At 40.6% G+C, this 21959-nt stretch overlaps 1 protein-coding gene across 5 annotated transcripts in view; it reads left to right on the plus strand.

Annotated features, from left to right (window-relative positions):
• mast2 (microtubule associated serine/threonine kinase 2) overlaps positions 1–21959 on the plus strand; it is a 323001-nt gene that overhangs the window by 64351 nt on the left and 236691 nt on the right. The window contains exon 1 of one of the 5 annotated variants that reach the window (XM_055641702.1): positions 14480–16112. The exons of the other annotated variants lie outside the window; for them this stretch is intronic. Within the exon in view, the coding sequence (XP_055497677.1) occupies positions 16074–16112 (39 nt within the window). The 5' untranslated portion in view covers positions 14480–16073. Of the gene's footprint in view, positions 1–14479; positions 16113–21959 lie in introns of those variants that run through there. 5 annotated transcript variants of the gene reach the window in all.

The raw sequence follows: 21959 nt of genomic DNA on the forward strand, positions 1-21959 counted from the left end.
TAGGGTGTACTGAAGGCATTGTCCACCCTTCCTGCCACTTGTGAATAGAAAATTGTCAAATTTCTCACTGACAGAAAACAGCACACTATCATGTGCTTAATCCAACCTGTGTGTGTGTTTGAGACAGAGAGGGGAAAAAATAGAATCTGACAGTCTAATTTCGTTTCTGAAATTTAGATAAAGTTATGTTGTATCTAAGCATATCCATTCAACTTAAGGAAAATTAAATTGCAGATGATTGTTCCATATTTGCTGTTCAGCTTTCTTATTTTCTTGGAGACTGAATGTCTAGCTAGTGTGTGTGTGTTTGCTATTTCCTTCATCGTCTCTTTGTTTCTCTTTGGTTATGATATTCTCAAAGCCTGAACCCTTCGATGCAGGAGATATTTTTGCAGTTTTTTCTGTCCTGTTCAAGATTTCCTCCCTTTTATAGTTTGTCATTACTATGAACATTTATTGCTCTTTCTTTGGGGAAAAAAAATGTGCTGAGTGATCTGACATTTTTAATATTTTGGAAATAATGTCAAGTGTTGTTCAGTACTTTGTTCATTCTAGTGTTATAAAGCACAGTTTTACGAAAAGTTGTTGGCCTAGCACAGAACAAAGGACAGTACAGCACAGGGACAAGCACTTGGGCCCACAATGTCTGTGCTGATCATGATGGCAATTTAAACGAACACCATCTCCCTGCACATGATCCATACTCCTCTATTTGCTGAATGTCCAGGTGCTTATGGAAAAGGCTCTTAAACACCACTATACGGTTTGCTTCCACCGCCACCCTTCTTATGATTGTGGCACCTACTTCTGGTTATAAGTAACCCTTTGTTCATTGAAGGACAACTCAATAGTTGAATGATTTGTTAATAGACATTTGGGTTCATACTCAGCAAAGGAAGGAATATCTTGTGGTGATATTGCACAACCGAGTTTCCATTGAAATGGGTTGAGCTCTTTGAAAATAAAGAAACTAGTTATTCAGTTTTTCACCATCTGTTCCATTGTTTCACTTGTTTTCAGCATTTCCTCCCAGGATTTCCTTCAATGTCATATAAGAACATTGACTAAGAAGGGATAATGGGTGTTTATATGCATATATTTAAACTGTTTTCCCTGTTTTGCTAAGTTATCTCTTTCAAAATGCTAAGCCCCAAAACCTTAAAAATAACTTGTATGTCTTTGTATGTCTTTGTAAATGACATAAATTGTATCCAAGTGTTTATGATGTTCTGTCACCTTTGCTTAAATTGAAGTACGCTGTACTACTAATTTGTATAATATTTTCAGAGAAACTGAATTCACATTTTCTTTTCTGTTTACCTGAATTCTGTGTAGCATTTTATTACTTCCACTGTACAGGTTATTTGTGCAAAATATTATTAACGCAGTTACTTTGAATATTTTTATTTCAGCTTGTTGAGGGCCTTTATATGCTTCCACAGCTGTTCTCGTTTTGGTCCTGTACCTCATTTGCATTGTGCACTCTGTGGCGTCCTTGATAGTGGTTCTACAGCTCATCTTGCATCAACCTTGCTTTATTTTAATTTTAATATGTAATGGTGTAGACGAGGATATCCTGCTTTATATTATGTGTCCACATTATTGATACTTTCTTTGATGCATAACCTCCCAACACTGGTTTGCAGATTTATATTTATTGAATTCTTTACTGCTGGTAACACAGGTGCTGGTGGACAAGAAACACAAGTTTCTGATGCATTTCAAATGCTTCAATTCCATTCTGACTCTTTGTTAAGTTTCCATGTCATGCAGACATAAAACATTTTTGAAATGAGCATTGCTTGTAACAGTTAAAAAATTTCCATTTCCGAAACTTGGTTACCTTGGCAGATTTCATTAGCGTTATTGATTGATTAGTGGCAAAGACATTTTAGACTGCTTCTTTATCATGTGTTAAGCACACTGTAACGATAGCTTCCATCTTCCTGAAACATTTTATGCAATGCATTATTTATTGGCTGCCATGGGTGATTTTGGAAGTCAAAATTCTGATACCTTGACCAAATTCTTGTTGCCAAGTTAATGCCCCTGCTGTTGCTATTTGTTAAATCTGTTTTTAATGGCTTCAATTATGTCTGGATTTGGTGCCTACTTTCTAGCAATAGCAGGTTGACATAATCATTCTGCTTTGATAATGACCAATATGAACATAATTTGCCTATTTCATGGATAATGCTTTGTACATAAAGGTATTTTTCTGTATTTAGAAGACATTATTTTGCTTTTTGGATTTTGGAACTGAAACTTTCTTCTCCGCAATAATCATTATATTAAGACTCTCTTGGTGACTTTTACATATTTTAAATGTGTTAATCTTTAGAAGATGGATGCACCTGAAATCCATCATTCAAATTCTCAGGAATATCAAAACAAATTATCAGGGGATATGCTGTTGGCAACACACAGAGGATTTGTTTAGAATAAAAGTCCTTTATCATTTTAACCTCATGCTCTGATGATTATTGATAATTTATGGTATCCTGTATGAGCATCAGAAACCATCATTTATTATGACCTTGGGGGCAATGATTTATCAAGAGCCTTCAGTCCAGGGAAAAGAGATGTGTTAGTCAAGGTTATTTGTACAGAATGATCGTGCTTATAATGACTACCTATGGAACTAATAATTGATGGTCTCAATCTTGAATGATTCATATTCTTTTTTGTGCAAAGGCCATTGTAGCCAAGAGCCCCTCTTTAAGATTTTTCCAGATATTGGTATATAACTGAATTGCTTGTTTTCTGTTGACATTCATGCTGGTGGCATTGATTGCATTGATTGAGAATTTTTGTTCATCCTTTCCTTCACCATTTGAACTTGCTTACTTACGCACCCTCAGAAAGCACCCGTAGGCTCCATGATTGACATAGGAAGAGAGACATGGCGGCTGCTGTAGGTGATGGATGGTGTGTTCACAGTGGTCATGGCTTGTGGTGTTGGTGGAGGCTGTCGCAGGAGGCAATATAGCAACTGGGTGAGCGAGTAGATAGACCACAGCCAGTGGCAGCCGCACAGAGCCATGGAGGAAAGAGTGGACAGCATCACACTGGGTCAGGCCAACCCTGACTACATCAATCAAAAACTGCCAACGCAGCGGACCTTAATGTGAGAAAATAAGAAATTGCATAACTCCTTTGGCCAAAATTGGACTTTTCAGAGACTTGGAAGTTGCAGATTGTGCCAGAATGCAGCGACACTGCTTGCTATTCCAGAAGAGGATTTATTGTACCCATGTACAGTATGATTTGACTGGATAACGTACAGAATAAGCATTTCTTTTGTACAAGTGACATAAATAAACGAACACTATCCAAGCTGTAACAAAGTCATGAATGAAAAAAATTGGTTCATATCCTCAGAGTAAATCATGATCTTTATAACCATGGAGACAGTTTCTCCTGAACAGACATTACATTCTTGTCTGTGGATTTCTGTAATTGGTCCCTAATGTCATTTGAGTTACAAAATGCAGTTTCCTTTTATGGTTTTATTGAGCCATCTCAGCAGTTAAGATACATTGTGGACAGCACACAAACTGGGAAATCATAAATATGTGTGGAATTATGATTATCATGTGTGATCAAAAATTGGCCCCTTGTTATATGAACAAGAATGAATGTATTTTGTGTTGGTAACAATAACAAAATAACTAGTGTTCCCTCCTAATATGTGAAATGCAAGGATTTCTGAGCACCTGAGTATTAATGTAGAAAACCCTTAAATGTCTGTCACTGATCCAATGCAGCTTAATACTGTGCTCTTTCTATCTGCCATCGACATATGATCTGGTGTTAATTCTGCATTAAAAAAAAAAAGCTTTACCCTAAAATATCTTGTAAATCCTGATGTTAAAGTGAGTTTTAATGGCACGCCTAGTCCAGCCACAATTGTTAAAAAAAAGTTAATTAACAAATGCTTTCTGTCAATGCCAGTTCTCTGATTGGTTTCTCAGCCAGCACACTGGCCTCGCATCTCGTGGGAGCTAGAGATTCTGTTTAATTGATCCCTGACATTAGCACGTGCTGGAATCTACAAGTTCACAACAGAGATGTCTACATTTCCAGGTCACTGAGAAATGCTGTTGTTTTTCCTTTTAATTGCAGCATTTGGAATAACTTTACTATACCAATATTTGTTTCTTTTTTTCCAATACAACTTACTTTTGCAGTGTACTATTACATGCCCTTTAGCCAGTTTGTAACTCCTCTCTTCTACGCAATTGTGAATGAATTATTTTGCTCTTTTTCTCTCTTGCCCTTGCCATTCTGAAAGTGTACTTGCCAAATTTTCTTCTACTTCGTGAAGAGTCCAAGCAGAAAAAAATGTTTGCAATCCATCCAAGTTGCCTTAAATTTGTAATTATTTCCACCATTTCCTGTTTTTTTTTTTTGTAGATTTTCAGTATTTATATTCCCCTTGTGCAGCGTCATTATTCAATTGCATTGTACTTCTGAGTCAAGGCAGGTTGCAACCCACACTCTCTGGTATTTTCAGGGTTATGCTCAGGAATTTTGACCATTTTTTTTTTAGAGGGGTACTCCAAACAGACACACATTATTAATACATTGTTAATATGTTCAACCAATGTTGGGGAGGGAATATGTATGGTTAATGTGCCTGGGTGCTCATGTTTCCCAACTAAATGGATTTTTTGAAAATAAATTCAGACCATAGTTATATTTTGAAAAGGGCAGAAAATCAAGGAAGCATTTTGCAAGTTGTGGAAAGTGAAAGTGAGTTAACATTTTGGGTCAAAACTGGACAAGATGGGTGAAAATACATTTAAATGAAGAGACTATGGCAGGAAGAAATCTTTCAGTTATTATTGAATTAAATATTCAAATGTTAAAGTATTTAGATAAATACATGGTAATATGTAACTTTATAAATCTAGCATTGGAACCTGTTTCATCATGAAAATTCAATGTACTTGACTCGTAAAGTATTGTTGCTGGGTTTTGTTTACAAATTTCTCAAGCAAACATTACTCGTAACTCAAGCCAGTTTGTTTGTGGTTGCCAAATTAAATTGATATCGCATTGAAAGTACTTTGAAAATGCACAGTGTGAAGATCATCTATAAATTACAAATAAAACATAAATTGTTATTTAATATGATGAAACATTTTAATTAGATCCAAGATGTAAGATATACTTCAAAAGGCAATTTAATTCATAAGATTGTACATGATCTTAATGTGATTCAAATCCTTATGGTATTTTTCAATTATTTTGTATATTCCTAAAATGCCTATCACTTAAAGCACTCATGACATATGGGTTAATTTGTTAAAGTGTACTGTTTAATGTTAAAAAAAAAGTTTTACTCAGCCCAACTAGGGTGTAGAATTGTTGAGTGAAAATTGGGAAACAAATGTCTTTGCACTGTTTCCAATGAAAGTAGCATAAAAGTTAAACATTTAAAACTGCTTGGGTGATTGAGGACAGTTTTTATTTGACCTTAGCATATTTCAATATTAGCTAAAACCTGTTAGCTGTTAATATTTTCATATTTCTGGTAAGATCTGGTGAACAAAATCTTCCTACATTATTGGAAACAGAACATTGTGGAAACAATTTTGTAATTTAAAAATCCTAACCCCAGTGTTGTTTAAGGCAGAAACCTTGCCTCAAACCAAACCACATTAACACTGTTTGTCTACTGGGTTCACGTCTGCATCTGCATGCTTTGTGTACTTGCAGCAGGGCATTTTATAAAGCGGTCTTTACCATCAAACAGCAAGTTCAGAGCATGTCAGTACACTGCAACATACATGTCTGTGGTAGGTTATATGACTATGTATATTATCAGTAAGGGTACTGGAAATAACTGGATGAACGAAAAATCCTTAGAGACTCAAGAGACTGCAGATGCTGGAAGCTTGAGTAAAAAACACACTGGAGGAACTCAGTATGTCAGGCAGCATCTGTGAAGTGAAATGGGCAGTGCCATTTTGGTTTGGGACCCTTATGCCATTATTAAGTTTGCTGACGATACCACGGTAGTAGGACTGATCAGCGACAACGATGAGTCAGCCTACAGGGATGAGATCCAGCACCTGACCACCTGGTGTGCCGACAATAACCTCATCCTCAACTCCAAAAAGACGAAGGAGATTATTGTCGACTTCAGGCAGACCAGAGGAGGCAGTCATACCGCCATCCATATCAACGGGACTGAGGTGGAGCGCGTCTCCAGCTATAAATTCCTCGGAGTGCATATCTCGGAGGACTTGTCCTGGTCCCTCAACACCTCCAAGCTGATCAAAAAGGCACAGCAGCGCCTTTACTTCCTTAGGAGGCTCAAGAAAGCCCACCTGTCCCCCCAGATCCTGACCAACTTTTACCGCTGTACCATAGAGAGTATCCTGACCACCTGCTTCACGGTATGGTACAGCAGCTGCACTGCTGCGGACAGGAAAGCACTACAACGGGTGGTGAAAACCGCGCAGCACATCATCGGTGCCCCGCTCCCTGCGATGGATGCCCTCCACCGAAAACGGTGTCTGAGACGGGCTGGGAAGATCATCAAAGAACCCTCACACCCCAACCATGGACTGTTTGCCCTCCTCCCATCAGGGAGGCGGTACAGGAGCCTCAGGTCACGTACCAGCAGGATGAGGAAAAGCTTCTATAACAACACAATCACACTGCTGAACTCGGAGTCCCGACGATAGACTTCTCTGGTCCCTCCGTCCCCCTGTGTTTAATCATTCTGTATTTCCTGATTATTCTGTATCTTCTCTCTTTCTATTTTTTTTTCTTGTTTTTTCTCTTTATGTACAACTACTACGGACTGACGCAAAACTGCATTTCGTTGTACTGATACTTGTATTTTGTGCGATGACATTAAAGTTGAATTGAATTGAATTGAATTGAATTCAGACTAATCGAGTATAGGGCAGAAAACTGGTGGAAAGAGATGAGAGGTAGGGGTAGAGCAAGAAAATGCAAGTGATAGGTGGATATAGTTATTGTTAATGTTACTTAATGACTAAAAAGAGCTTCTTATGACTACCAAGAGGCAGTTTTGCAGAAAGTAACGAATTGTCTTTAGTTCTAGTTTACCTAATTTGTACTTTATCATGGCTTGAATATTGATTTTTAAAGCAAACGGAGTTGTGTTTGCTATACTGCTTTAAGAGGGAAAACAACAAAACCTAGGGGAAGATTTGGTTGATTTTTTTGTTGACATTTTTTCCCCCAAAAGTAATCTTGTGTGATTACTGTGATGGACAGCGAAAACATTAACTACAACTATGCAATAATGGGACATTGTTTTATTACCTCTGTGTCTACACATCCTTTAGACTTTTTTGCCCACAGTGAACATTATTTGTCATTTGGAAAGGTTATAATAGCAATGGTTCTCAAACTGAGTCATATAAAGCCAATCATATGTTGCAGTAACGTTGCATCCTGTTGTAAATCTGTTAACTGGTAAGTAACTTGTTAATGCGACCATACAACACATTGAGAATTTCTGTTAATTATCATTTATACACGTTCTGTTATGCAACAAAAATTCTGAGCCATGATCATCTTCACGTTGGAAATTGGAAGACTGAACATCACACTAGATTGTGAATTAGGTAGCACAACAAATGATCTGTGTCCAAAAAGATCCAGAACCATTGACAACTATTTTCAATCATTCCTACGCTAAGTACACCAGATTACTGTAAATGCTAGAAGATTCTATATTTTTTTTAGTTTGGAGATACAGCGCGGAAATCGGCCCACTGTGTCCACGCCGACCAGCGACCCCCGCACACTAACACTATCCTTATTTGGTTTACAATTAAACCAAATCAATTAACCTACAAACCTGTACCGTCTTTGAAGTGTGGGAGGAAACCGGAGATTCTGGAGAAAACTCACGCAGGTCATGGGGGAGGAACGTGCAAACTGTACAGTCAAGCACCCTTCGTCAGGATCGAACCTGAGTCTCTGGCGCTGTAAAGCAGTAACTCTACCGCTGCGCCACCACGCCACCGTTTTGTTAAAACATTTTCTTCCAATAAATGTTATATCTAAAGGTAATCGGATAGCTGTACTAAGAAAATAACCTACAAAGTGACTATTATTACTTGTAAAACTTAGAATAGTCAATGTTGAAATGAAGAAGCATCTATTTTTTTTGGACTAAATCTTTCTTTCCTGTTTCATGTAAGGTAAGACCTTGTGGATAATTGTGCCTCATTTGGGGCTAGAGATTTGTTTTTCAGTGAAAATTAGGCTGGCTGCCTTATTTATAAGAGTACGTACGAAAGGCTTTGTTTTGGTCTAATGTCTCTTTCTGTGTATGGTTTCCCATTTACTGACACCTATTCCTAATTGCACATGATGCCAAAATGAAATTTATGTGCTTCTGAAAGTATTGATCACATCTAGTTTACTCCTCTTCCTTCATAACTCTCCCACATGCATTCATAATGGAGCTAAACAGCTAATTATAAATATTGTGCGTTAAAGAAAAATCTTGGCATAATTGCTCTTCTCTGTAACTCATTTCTCCAAATGATTTATATCTGGCTAGCTAATTGTCTGTTGCAGATATTAAATACTTTGTTTAATGGTTTGACCTCATTTGTACATTGAAGATTGATTTATGGTTAAGTAATTGAATATAGAATATATAGAATTCCCAATGGCACACTAGTTATTTGCATTTAATGGTGCTACAATGAACAATAATGATCAGAATTATATTTTCAGCACTGAAGGCAATTTCACGTTTGGTGGAACTGAAAATACAAATTTTGTTCAGATTCCGATTAGTTCGTTGTCATATACACCAAGGTGCACTGAAAATCCTATTTTGCAGGAAGCTGGGAGAACAAACAACAAATTAAATAAGTAGACAATAAATACAACAATGATTGCAAAGATAGCAGAATGGTGCAAAGATTATACTGCAAAATGAATTTGTACAAAAAGAACTGAAGTGTAATAACGGAATAAGTGAATAAGGCAGAGTTAAGCATACGAGTATTTGGCTACACTGCCACAAAGTGCAAAAGAGGTGATTGGTTCATGAATCCGATACCATTGGGGGAAAAAGCTGTACTTAAGCCTGAACATCCAGACTTTCAAGGTCCTGCATCTTCAAGAAAGTACATGACATGAGGGATATGAGAGATTTGTGAGAGGGACACGACGGGCAAGTGTTTCAGACGAGATAGGGAGGAGGTAAAAGTGGTAGAGGAGTTGCTTTACTAATCAAAGACTTGAACCACAATTTCCTGACACAGCTGAATTAAGCCAATCAGAATTATATTATCAGCACTGAAGGCAATTTTACTTTTGGTGAAACTAAAAATACAATTTTTGTTCAGATTCCGATTAGTTCATTGTCATAGATACCAAGGCGCAATGAAATTAATAGTTTGCATGAAGCCCGTAGAATAAACAACAAATAAAATAAGTACCCAATACGTACAACAATGGTTGCAAATTAAGGTGCGAGCAATGAAACAATCTGCTATTCTCATGTATCTGGTTATCTGGAGAGTTCATGGTGATCTGTAATCTAATTGTAGAATATTATGAATAAAAAGGAGGGGACATGCGATGTTTTAGCGGGCTTATAGGTGGGTAAATCCACAGTGCCTCAAGTATCCCAGGCTGCAAAGGGGTGAAGGGAGGAAATTGATTGGGTACTGACAGCGATTTTTATATCTGACAGTGGGAGGTGAGGTGCCTGATGACAAAAGACTGCAAATAAATTATAGCGACAGAGATAAGCCAGGTGATGACGTGGTTGTGCCTCTAACGTCACTGGTAGGGAACTTGTTGATAAATATTCTGAGGTATAATCTCTGTAAATATGTCAAAGATTCTGGAGAGAATTCCAGAATGGGTTAGTGGCTCAATGTTGATAATGTTGATTAATCAAATAATGATTAATGTTTAATGTTTTATGTATCATTCTTAACTGTCACTATGTCATGTTGTTACGTGGGTAGAGCACCAAGGCAAATTCCTTGTATGTGAATACTTGGCCAATAAACTTAAACTTAAACTTAACAGAACACCAACTAAAAATTCAGTTGGAATAGATGAATCAGCATGGATGCATGGGAGGGAAAGCATATTTAATACATTTTGATGATAGATATGGGAGTACAAATGGGTGTGGTGCAGTTGGATTTTCAGAATACCTTTTATAATGTGCCACGTGAGGCGTGCGCAACATTTAAAGCATGGGATTGGAAGTAATATGCTTCCATGGATTGAAGATTGATTCTCAGATTGGGAATGAGACTTTCTCAGGGTGGAAGGTGGTGACTGGTGGATACCATTGGAATTGGTGTGTGGGCCTCAACTCATCAATGAGGGAACCAAATGTACTATTTCTATGTTTGTCAATGGCAGAACTTTCAAGGAGAGCACAATGGGGCTTCAAGGTTGTGTGAGTGGGCAAATATGTTGCAGATCCAATATAATGTGGAAGAATATATTTGTCACAAAGGGAGTGCAATGGAACCTCACCAGATTGATAGGGACATGGGAGCAGAGATGGGGCAAATGCTTGGATCAATCACTAGAGCTTAGAGGAATGGGAGGGGTTGTCAATGACATGTGCAAAATTCAGACCTGTTTTCTCTCCCCCGGTTTAATTAAAAAATGGGGTTACATTTGCCATCTTCCAATCTGCAGGAGTTGCAGCAAAATCTATTAACTTGATCCTTGAGGACTATTTGAAGGCTGTCAATTGTGGTATATTTCACATTAGTTGGGAGTTTTAACATCTGCTTCGTTATCTTTGTGAAGGAATGCTATGCCAAATAAAAATAAGTCTGCAGCAGAGTTTTGCAATAGCAATACAGATGTTACTTCTGGTTTTAAAATCCAGAAGACGGATTGATGGATTGCATTGGAGAGCATCTTTTTTTTTAGTTTCTTTGCACAATGACTTTTTAATTAAGGTACTATTGCTATTTTAATATGTTAATTGCTATCTATCAGCATTTCAGCCAAGGAAAACAACTCCAGTGAAATTTTGCCATTCTGTCTGTAGCTAGTTCCTTTATCATGACTGAGTCCTTGTGGTTGAATTTAAACATGAGAAGCAATTTTAATTAGCAGCTATCAATTGCATTTATTTCACTTTCAGTCAAGGTAAGGTGATTATCATTGCTCCTTATGCCATGTTCTTATCAATTTTCTTAATGCTATTTCATTTAATTGAAATATAATTGAATTGTTCAAATTTCATCACCAATGCTGCCTGTCCCGCTGAGTAACTCCAGCATTTTGTGTCTATCTCTAATTTAAACCAGCATCTGCAGTTCTTTCCAACACATATCCAAAAAAAAAACTTGATGTAACCAGCAGATACGAAATGTTTGTTCTTTTGGGGTTGGAAGTGGAGGTACAAACGTGATGTTGAAAACGAATTGCAATTTTGTAATGGGCAAAAGGTTCCAATCTGGACAAAAGTTTTGTTTGAATATTAAAATCTGCCATAACATTTTATCTGTTCAATGCATCATGCACCAAACAGTACAATCAAATTAGATTTTGAGAAAGCCAAAAAGAAAAAAACTAAACAAGAGCACAAACAAAAAATCAGTCCAATCTCGTATAGCAGGTTAACAAAGATATTGTCAGTCATATGATAAAACTGTGCAGTGGAGAAACAGATGTGTGCATTGGATGTGCTCCAAGAAATGATGTCATATATATATATATATATATATAGTTAAAGTGCACACATCAGATTTTATTAAAGACCATTTTTATACATTTTGGTTTCACCATGTAGAAATTACAGCTGTGTTTATACATAGTTTCAGGGCACCATAATGTTTGGGACACGTGGCTTCACAGCCGTTTGTAATTGCTCAAGTGTGTTTAATTGCCTCCTGAATACAGGTATTAGAAAGCTCTCAGCACCTAGTCTTTCCTCCAGTCTTTCCATCACCTTCGGAAACTTTTATTGCTGTTTATCAACATGAGGCCCAAAGTTGTGCCAATGAAAGTCAAAGAAGCCAATATGAGACTGAGAAACAAGAATAAAACTGTTAGAGACATCAGCCAAACCTTCGGCTTACCAAAATCAACTGTTTGGAATATCATTAAGAAGAAAGTGCACTCATGAGCTTAACGCAAAGGGACTGGCAGACCAAGGAAGACCTCCACAGCTGATGACAGAAGAATTTTCACTATAATAAAGTAAAATCCCCAAACAACTGTCCGACAGATCAGAAACACTCTTCATGAATCGGGTGTGGATTTCTTCACTGTCCTTCACTGTCTACCGTGCTGACAGAACTGTAGAATCTGGGAAATCCAAGGGTGGAGGAGTCTGCTTCATAACCAATAACAACTGGTGCAACCCTGGAAATATCAAGATGCTTTCCCGTTCCTGCTCGCCGGACCTGGAGCACCTAAAGATCTCATGCCGCTCATTCTACCTTTCCCGGGAGTTCGGCACAGTGATTGTGGACACCGACGAGGCACTATCGGCCCGACATGATGTGCTATGTCGACACCAAAACAAGAATCCGGATGCGGCTATGGTGGTGGCTGGAGATTTTAATAAATCAAATTTCAAGAATGTCATGCCGAACTTCTACCAACACATCACGTGTGCCACCAGGGGGGGAGAGAACATTGGACCACTGCTATATGCCATTCCGGAAGGGCGACAAGGCCATTTTACTCCCTCCCTTAGGAAAATCTGACCACGCTGCCATTTTCCTGCTGCCGGAGTATAAACAGAGGATAGTTCGGGAAGCGGCAGTGACGAGGGACGTAAAGCGGTGGTCCGACCAGTCAGAGGCCATGCTGCAAGATGCACTGACAGATTTCGACTGGAATATGTTCGAAGCAAGTTCCAGTGATGTCAGTGAGTTCGCGGAAGCAGTCACGGACTTCATCGCAACAATAGCCGACAACATTGTCCCCACGGTAAGGTTTAGCACCTTTCCGAATCAAAAACACCTGGGTGGACAGGTCCGTTCGTGTTGCCCTGAATACCTGCACGGCTGCCTACAACTCTGGCCTGACATCCTGAAATATGGACGGCTACAAGGTAGAGTCCTACCGGCAGTGAAGGACGCAAAAAAGGAGGTACAGGGACAAGATAGAGTCGCAGATGGAGCAGCAGGACACCAGACGCCTGTGGCAAGGGCTACAGACTGTAACGAACTACCAGAGCAGCCCCCCCCCCCCCAACCGGAATGCCGGCACCTCCCTAGCTGATGACCTGAACCACTCCTACGCTTGTTTCGAGACAGGCAACATCACCCCAGGTCTGCCGGCTAACGACAACACCGGCAGCGTGCTGGCTAACGAAGCTAAAGGGAGGTCCATCGCTGGGGATGTGCACACATTCTCGTTGTCCGAGCACGATGTGAGGAGGGCTCTGACACGGGTGAACACGAGGAAAGATGTAGGCCCAGGTGGCATCTCGGGGCGAATACTTAAGTCGTACAACGCAGCTAGCTCCGGTGCTCGCTACAATATTCAACCTCTCCCTGGCCAAGTCCGTGGTCCCTTCCTGCTTCAAAAGATCCATCATTGTACCTGTACATAAAAATGCCTCCCCAGCTTGTCTGAATGACTACCGTCCGGTGGCCCCCACCTCGGTAGCCATGACACCAGACATGCTGAGAAGCTGCTGGAATTGGGGCTCAACACCCCCCTGTGTGCCGGGGTCCTGGACTTTCTCACCTTCAGGCCCCAGGTAGTCAAGATGGGAGGTAATACATCAAAGTCCCTCAACCTGAGCACTGGATCCCCCCAGGGTTGTGTCTTCAGCCCCCTACTGTACTCCCTGTACACACATGACTGTGTGGCTAGGTTCAGCTCCAACTATATTCTCTTTAATGCTGCCAGTGATGGGGTGTTTGCCATATGGAGGGAAATCGAGTTGAAATCTTGGAAGAATGAAAGGTGATCTCGTCACTTCTGGAAAATTCTTGGTTTGTCAGATTTGTTGCAGGGAGGCATTTCCCCTAACTGGGGGAGTTGAAGCCTGAATATTTCTCTACTAATAATAATTGCAGAGACCTAGTCATTATGTGCATTCAAAACAGATAATAGCAAGGAAACCCAAGAGACCACACGTTGAAAATAAAGGGAAGTATATATTTCAGCACAAGGGAGATGGGGATCGTTCGTGTTGGTCACTGGTGCCAGGGTAGATGGTCAGTTGTGAACTGAAATGGTGCAGCAGGCTTGAACTGATCCATTGCCTATTTCTACTTGTATTTCTGATCACCTTAGGTTGCATATTTTTAAATCAAAAAAGTTGGTGTTTATTTGGAAAGCAGGAAATAGAGATAATCCATTTACACGATGAGTCTAAGTAGTTGGAGCTTATGTGTGTGTGTGTGTGTGTGTGTATGCACTCATTACATTGTTGTAATGCAGGCGTACCTCGTGTCATGCCTTCCTGTGGATAATTGCTATATTTTTTTTTATCAACTGGACGCGTCCGATGTCCGAGACAAGTACTGAAGTAACATGAAACATGCCTTTTTGTTTGCTATGCGAGAGGCTCGTAATTCCAGGACCCGTGGACCAAACGGGTTGCACATCCTGAAATAACCTCTCGACTCGCTATCCTGGCTGTTAGCTGCCGATATAATAACAAAGCTGGTCGTTAGTAATCAGCGGAAGTGAAATTGAGGGAGCCTTTGAAAAGAACACTAAAAATAACCACCTGTTATCTGAAAACTACGTTTAAATGTGATTTCTCAGGGTTGGTACCTCGTCAGGCTATGGTGTCGATGTTGTTAGCAACATGTAGCTGGTCCATTTAGCACGGTGTCACCACCGAAAGTTTCCCTTCTAAAATTAGTTATGCAAACAACAATATGCCTCCAGAATCTCTCTTTAAATGTAAGCAGTTGAAATAATGCACATGTTGGGCGACATTGTGTGGTGACGCCGAAGAGCTTTCACAAGAGGAATTAACACCGCTTTCTTAGCTGTTTATCTTGGAATTAAACTTGTTCTTTGAAAGGATTTCCCATGGACTTACTTGGATGTGGAATTGGTTTGCTCAACATCACAGTTCAGAACCGAATATTTAACAAGTTGTTATAATGGCAGTTTGCACGATGTTTGTGACACAAAATGGAATGAATGGGATCTGTGCCAAAGGAACTGGGAGTTTTTTTCTCAGCAGCGTGAACAGCCTAGCTGTATGATTTAGTCAAATCTTCCCATGCTTGTGTGTGGTTGGTCGGCTGATTGCTTGCGCTCAGTTGTTTTCAACAGCAGATGGAGAGGAAGCGCTACCGATCACTGGAATCCGAAACACACGGACTGCCGGGCGTAACGGAGCAAGATTTGTGAACGGAACACTTTGTGCACGTTGTATTTGCGCCGCATCTGACTCCTTTTGAATCGTGGCGATGCTTCCCAAATGAGTTCAGCACGCTTGGCTGGTAAATTCCCAGTAATCTCATTCAGACAATCACTTTATGGCCTAATTTGACTCTGAAGAGAGCGGGAAAGGAGAGTCTTTTTGTGGTGAAGGAAGATGTAACATCGGAAAAACGGAAATCTGACAAAAAAAAACCTAAAAATGCTTGTCCTCGTGTTGGAGTGACTCAGTAACGGGCTCTGATTGTTGCCGCAATCCATGCACAAGATTAGCGGCTGGCTATTAGCCAAGTCTGCGTTCCCATTAACACTGATCATTCCGAGGTGCTACCAAATAGGGATGGACCCGGCAGCTATACTGGTGAATGAATTCTCGCAACGTCCGATCGCATGTGTCTCAGCCATTCAGAGGAGAAAAACAACCCTGCTGAGGTGACCTATTACAGTACAAGCGTTAGAGCATTTCGGAGCCAACTCCAGGCAGAAAAAAAAGACTCGGATTTATGCAGCACGAACTCTTTAAGAGAACTAGACACCTCGCGGAAATGAGAAATGAAGTCCATTAGCTTTGGCTGTATGGGAATAAAATAATTAATTTGCCTGTCGGTCCGCTGCTGATGCGAGAGGCCGGTCAACAAACAAACAGTTCACATTCAGTTCACACGTGTTTGCAAATTGATATGAACTGGGGGATTTGAATTTGTATCATGGATGATTCGAGTATTTTGAGGAGGAGAGGACTGCAGGTAAGACTGGTGGCGGAGGAAGCTGAACTGAAACAAACTTTCATTGTTACGGTTGAACACATGTGCCGGTGAGCTGATCATCTTATTGAAGTGAAGCTCCGTTGATTATTTTTCATCTGGCCGCTCTTCGCAGTGCCTTGTTCACCCCGAATGCTTGAATATGATTTGCAGACCTGATGGAATATTAGAGGATGGATTGCGCTTATAACAAAAATAACTATCCTCAAAGTTTTGCATATAACTAAATAATCTTTACTTATCTATTTAAATTTATAGGCAAGCCATGGTAAAAGAAAAACAGCAAGCTTCGATTTTTTGAAGCTGAATTTTATTTCTGAACGGCCTCTGATCATGGGCTATGATGCTTTCTTTAGGGGTTGCAGGGTACGCTCTTATTTGTATACCATTCCGTTATGTATTTTGATTGAGATTTATTTTAATATAATTAATTTTTGTTCTGTAGAAACAATTCCAAAAACTAAAACGTGCTGTGATTTTATTTTCCTTGTCTCTCTGGGATGTTTCCCATTTATTTTCTATGTTCTATTTTTTTTTAAACATACAAATTCAACCAACAAATATTGGCTGATAAATGGTGAAGGCCAATAGCTGTCTCTGCTCCCTCTCCTGACAGAAGATCCACAAGGTGATGGAATGGAAATATTACAAATATTCCACAGGCAGCTTCTGTGGAGAAAGAAGCTGCAGTTTACAGACTCTTCAACTCTGTTGCGCTCCTGCCAGGTGCTGAGCATATCCGCATTATCTGTTTCTATTTCAGTTTTGCTTTTCCATCACTCATTACAAGGTTTTCCTTTGTGAAAGATCTCCTCATTATAGTGCGGCAATCATACAAAACCTAATTACCTACCATGATACATATTTCAGGGAGATTGTATCTATGTTTGTATCGTCTGAGACTCTGGTTCAATCCTGACCTTGGATGCTGTCTGTGAGGATTTTGCATGTTCTCTCTGTGACTGGGTAGGTTTCTTCCAGATGCTCTGGGTTCCTTCTACATCCCAAAAACTTGCGGGTTTGTGGAATAACTGGGTTTTGTAAAATTGTCTCTAGTGTGTAAGGAGTGGGTACAAAAGTTGAATAATACAACTAGCATGAACAGGTATTTGATAGTCGGCGTGTACTCTGAGCTGAAGGACTTATTTCCATGCAGCATGATCAGCATCCCGAAACTCCAACACATTGTTGCAATACGCAATTGAGAAAAAAAGGCCGCAGGATTGCTAGAGAAGGCATGTCGTGCTCCATAGCTGAGATAAGATTAGGAATGTGCAAGGTCAATTCAAGAACCTAATGGTTGTCGGAAAGTGACTATTCCTAAATGGTGTGTGACTTCAGGCTCCTGGAGCTCCTGCCTAATAGCAATAGCGTGGAGGGCATATTCCCAATGGTGAGATCCTTAACGATCTGTGTTGAGGCAACGCCTCATTTAGATGCTCTAGATGGTGGGAAGGGCTGTACCAGATGTAGCTCCCTGCAGTCTCTTGCGTTCCCGTGCATTGGACTTGACGTACCAGTCCACGTTGCAACCAGCCAGGATACTTTCTGCAATGCATCTGTAGAAATTTGTTAGTGTATTCAGTGGCCTGACAAATTTCTTTAAACTTCTATGAAGAACTTCTTTTTGATTATGTCTGTGTCATCAGACATTTAGTGCCAGGAATTTGAAGCTGCTAACATTCCCCACCGCCAACCCACTAATGATGGTACATGGCTTTTCAGCTTTCCCTTTCAGAAGTTAACGATGAGTTCCTTGGTTTTGTTGACATTGAGCGAAAGGTTGTATTGCAGCATGACTTAACCAGGTGTTCTATCTCTCTCCTGTATGCTGACTATCGCCAGTCATTCGGCCAACAACAGTAGCTGCATTGGTACTGTGCCTAGCCACACAGACATAAGTTTGAAGAGAGTGGAGCTGGGGGCGAAGCTGCACAGCCTTGAGATGTGCCTTTGTTGATAATCGGTGAGAAGGAGATGTTGTTACTATCTGTGCAGATTGTTGTCTGGCGAAAAGTTCACGTGAAAGGAACAGCATTCGGCCCATCACGTCTAATTCCCCCATTCAATCATGACTGATCTATCTTTTCCTCTCAAGCCCATTCTCCTGCCTTTACCCCATAACCCCTGGTACCCTGACTAAACAGGAATCTGTCCATCTCCACCTTAAAAATATCCATTGACTTGGCTTCCAAAGATTCGCCACTCTCTGATTAAAGAAATTCCTCCATCACCTTTGCCAAGGTATGTTTGTTTATTTTGAGGCTGTGGCCCCTGTTCCTTGACTCTCTAACTAGTGGAAATATCCTCCACATTCACTCTATCCAGGCCTTTCACTATTCGGTAAGTTTCAATGAGCAGGGCAAGTGTCAAATTACAAAGGGAGGCACAAAGGCCTATGTCTTGGGACTTGGTGACATGTTTGGAATGGACTATATAATATTAGATGGTGAATTATAGTCGATGAACAGCTGCCTGATATGTGTTCCTGTTATCCAGATGGTCTAGCACAGGGTGGAGAGCATATGCTGTTGACTTGCTGATCGGTCAACCAGGCAAGTTGAAGAGATTCCAGGTTATTTTTAAAGCAGGAATTGATTCATGCAGTAATCAACCTTTTAAAGCACTTCATTATAATCGATGTAAGTGCAACCGGACGGTAGTCATTGAAACAATTCACCATGCTTCTGGGCACCAGTACAGTATATACCCTTTTGAGGCAGGTGATGAGCTCAGACTGCAGAAGCGAGAAATTAAATATGTCCTTGAATACCCCAGCCAGTTGGTCCACTGGGGTCTTAAGCACTTGGTGAGGTACACTGTCTCAGCTGTGTGGATTCACCCTCTTGAAGGATGCTCTGATGTTTGTCTCAGAGACTTGAGTTCACAGGGTCGTCAGGGGCTGTGGGGGCTTTTGTAACTGTGTCATTGTTCTTTCATAATGTACATGAAAGGTATTGAGCTGATCCAAAAGTGATGCATCACTGTTACTTATGCTACCCTGTTTTACCTTGGGAAGTGAAAGCATACAAGAACCTTCCACAGCTGTAGAGTTCCCCCGTGACTCCAGCTTAGTCCGGAATTGTCCCTTTATGTTTATGCTGGTTTTCGGCAGATCAGACGTGGACTTTGAATTACCGAGGCATGTGCTTGAGTGCAGAGAGATCTAGGATTGCAGGTACATAGGACCTTGAAAGTGGCGCGATAGGTTGGTAGGATGACCAAGAGGACCTTCGGTACATTAGCTTTCTTCAGTCGGGGTATTGCGTATTGAAGTTTGGATGTTATGCCTCAGTTGTACAAGACGTTGGTGAGGCTGCATTTGGAGTATTGTGTTCAGTTTTGCTCGCCCTGGTACAGGAAAGATGTTGTTAAGCTGGAAAGAGTGCAGAGAAGATTCATGAGATGTAGCCAGGACTTGAGGGTTGAGCTATAGGGAGAGGTGTTGTTTGGATTGGAGAAGGATGAGGGGTGATCTTAGAGGTGTATAAAATCATGGGTGGAATATATAGGGTGAATACACATTGTCTTTTGCTCAGAATAGGTGACCAAGAACCACAGGACATAAGTTTAAGATGAGAGGGCAAACATTTAATAGGAACCTGAGGGGCAACTTTTGCACACACAGAATTGTGGGGATATAGAATGAGCTGCCAAAGGAAGTAGTTGAGGTAGGTACAATAACAATATTTGAGAGAAATTTGGACGTACAGGGATAGAAAGGTTTAGTAGAATGTGGCCCAAATGCAGGCAGGTGGGTCCAGTGTTGATGGAAACCTGTTTCTGTGCTGTATATCTCCATGATTCTATTTCTTAATGAAATTGGTGATAATGGAGGCATATTTATTCAGGTCTGGTGAGGAATCCTTGAACATGACCCAGTCCACCAGTCCTGTAACCATACTTCTGCTTCAGCTGATTTCTTTACCAGTGCCACACTCTGAGTCTTTGGCTGTACACAGGAAGAAGCAGCATAGGCAGGTAGACAGATTCACCAAAAACAGGCGAGGGATGGAGCAGTTGACATTCCTGATGGTGGTATATCAGTGAGGGAGTGTGTTAATTCATCTGATATTGATAGTGATGTATTGTAATTGTAATTGTAATTGTAAATCTTTATTGTCATTTCCTGAGTATTCGCATACTCAGAGGAAACAAAAAAACGTTTCTCAACCAGTGTCCATTCAGTTTTCGTTACAAAATAAATAGCAATTAAAATTAAAATACATGTCATGAACAATTTAACCCTCTAATAACATTCAATAACATTCAACAGCCGTTCCGACCGGCAGCGGCACAACAGTGGCTCTGCTGCAGTGTGGGGGGTTTGTGCGCGATACTTGGCAGGGGGGAAAGTTCATTTAACAGTCTTATAGCCTGTGGGAAGAAGCTGAGGAGCATCCTGCTGGTTTTGCAGCTGATGCTCCTGTACCTCTTCCCAGATGGGAGGATGGTGAAAAAGTCATGCGATGGGTGGTAAGGGTCTTTGATGATGGAGATGGCTCTGTATTAATAGTATTTTGGCAGATGTTTCTTCAAGCTCGTTGAAGTTCTCAGCGATGATGTGGAAGATGATAAGGTACGATGTTTTGTCTTTGTGATTGCAGTCAATGACTCCTCTAGCTGGGGCAGGATGTAGACTGTAGCCAGAACTGCAGATGGACAACTCCCATGGTAGGTCGAATGGTCAGCACTGAACCACCAGATGTTCCAGTGCAAGGGAGCAGGAATTAGTTTAACATGAAGCAGTATCTACTGCCTTTTCCTTTTTCAGGCGTCACCGCTTGGGCCATTTGGTGATTGGAATAACCCTTGTGCTAGAGCACCGTGTCTGCAGAGTTAGTGTGAGCCTTGTCTCTGTTCTCTGTTAACTAGAGTACACACGAGTCCCCCATGCGCCTCTGATCAGCTGTGTTGCTCTTAGATCTTCTATCTGATTCTCCAGCTATTGTACATTGGCAACAAGGATGCCAGGATTTGGTGGTGGGGGGTGGGGGGGGGGGGGGGGGGGGGGGGGGGGGAAGAGGGGAGAGAGAGAGAGAGGTGGCATACTACCATGCTTCATTCTTGCTTGAAGACATCACTGGTTTTCTAATGTTTTCTAATAGAATGGAGGCCTCCCTGATGCATCCAGGTGTTATGCTTATGTTCCATGGAGTTGGGTCCACTGAATCTGTCAGGCGATTGTGAGAATGCCGATGCATTTAAATGGCTTATAAGACAGTTTCCTGTGGTTGTTCTGGCTGCAGATTGCAGCTTTAAAAGATCAAAATGTGAACACACGTGTTCTCCTACATACTGTCTGCAAAATATGGCCCCTCTGATTCCATCTTGAAAGAAACTAAAATGAGGCATGGTTGTATGCATTGCCAGCAGGTACCATCTTTGAACGTGTAAGTTGCCTTCTAACATTTAAAAATGGAAGAGAACAAAGCTGACGGCCCCCATAGAAATACCTAAGAATTTGGGACTAATTTACTGCTACCACATGATTGTCGATACCTGCCTTTCACCAGGTTTTTTCTTCCATTGTGATTCCTAGTAGTGTCTTCTGCTAGCTAGTAGGTTTCCAGTCATTGGTGTGGCCAATGGAGTATAGTGCAGCACAGAACCCCTCTCATCTAAGAGGCCTAGAGCACACCAGAAATGGCTTTTGCAACCACTGATGCTCCGTTCTGAGACAAGTTGTCAGAAAAATGAAAAGTTGTGAATGTTTCTGATGGTCACACATTCGAAACCACACAAAATCAATGAAAAATAATTTTTAAAATCCAACTGTAAAGAACCAGAATCTAAAAACACATTGTAAATCAATTAATACCATGAATT

The sequence above is a fragment of the Leucoraja erinacea genome, chromosome 10 (genome assembly GCF_028641065.1).
Source record: "Leucoraja erinacea ecotype New England chromosome 10, Leri_hhj_1, whole genome shotgun sequence".
In the NCBI taxonomy this organism is placed as follows: Eukaryota; Metazoa; Chordata; class Chondrichthyes; order Rajiformes; family Rajidae; genus Leucoraja; species Leucoraja erinaceus.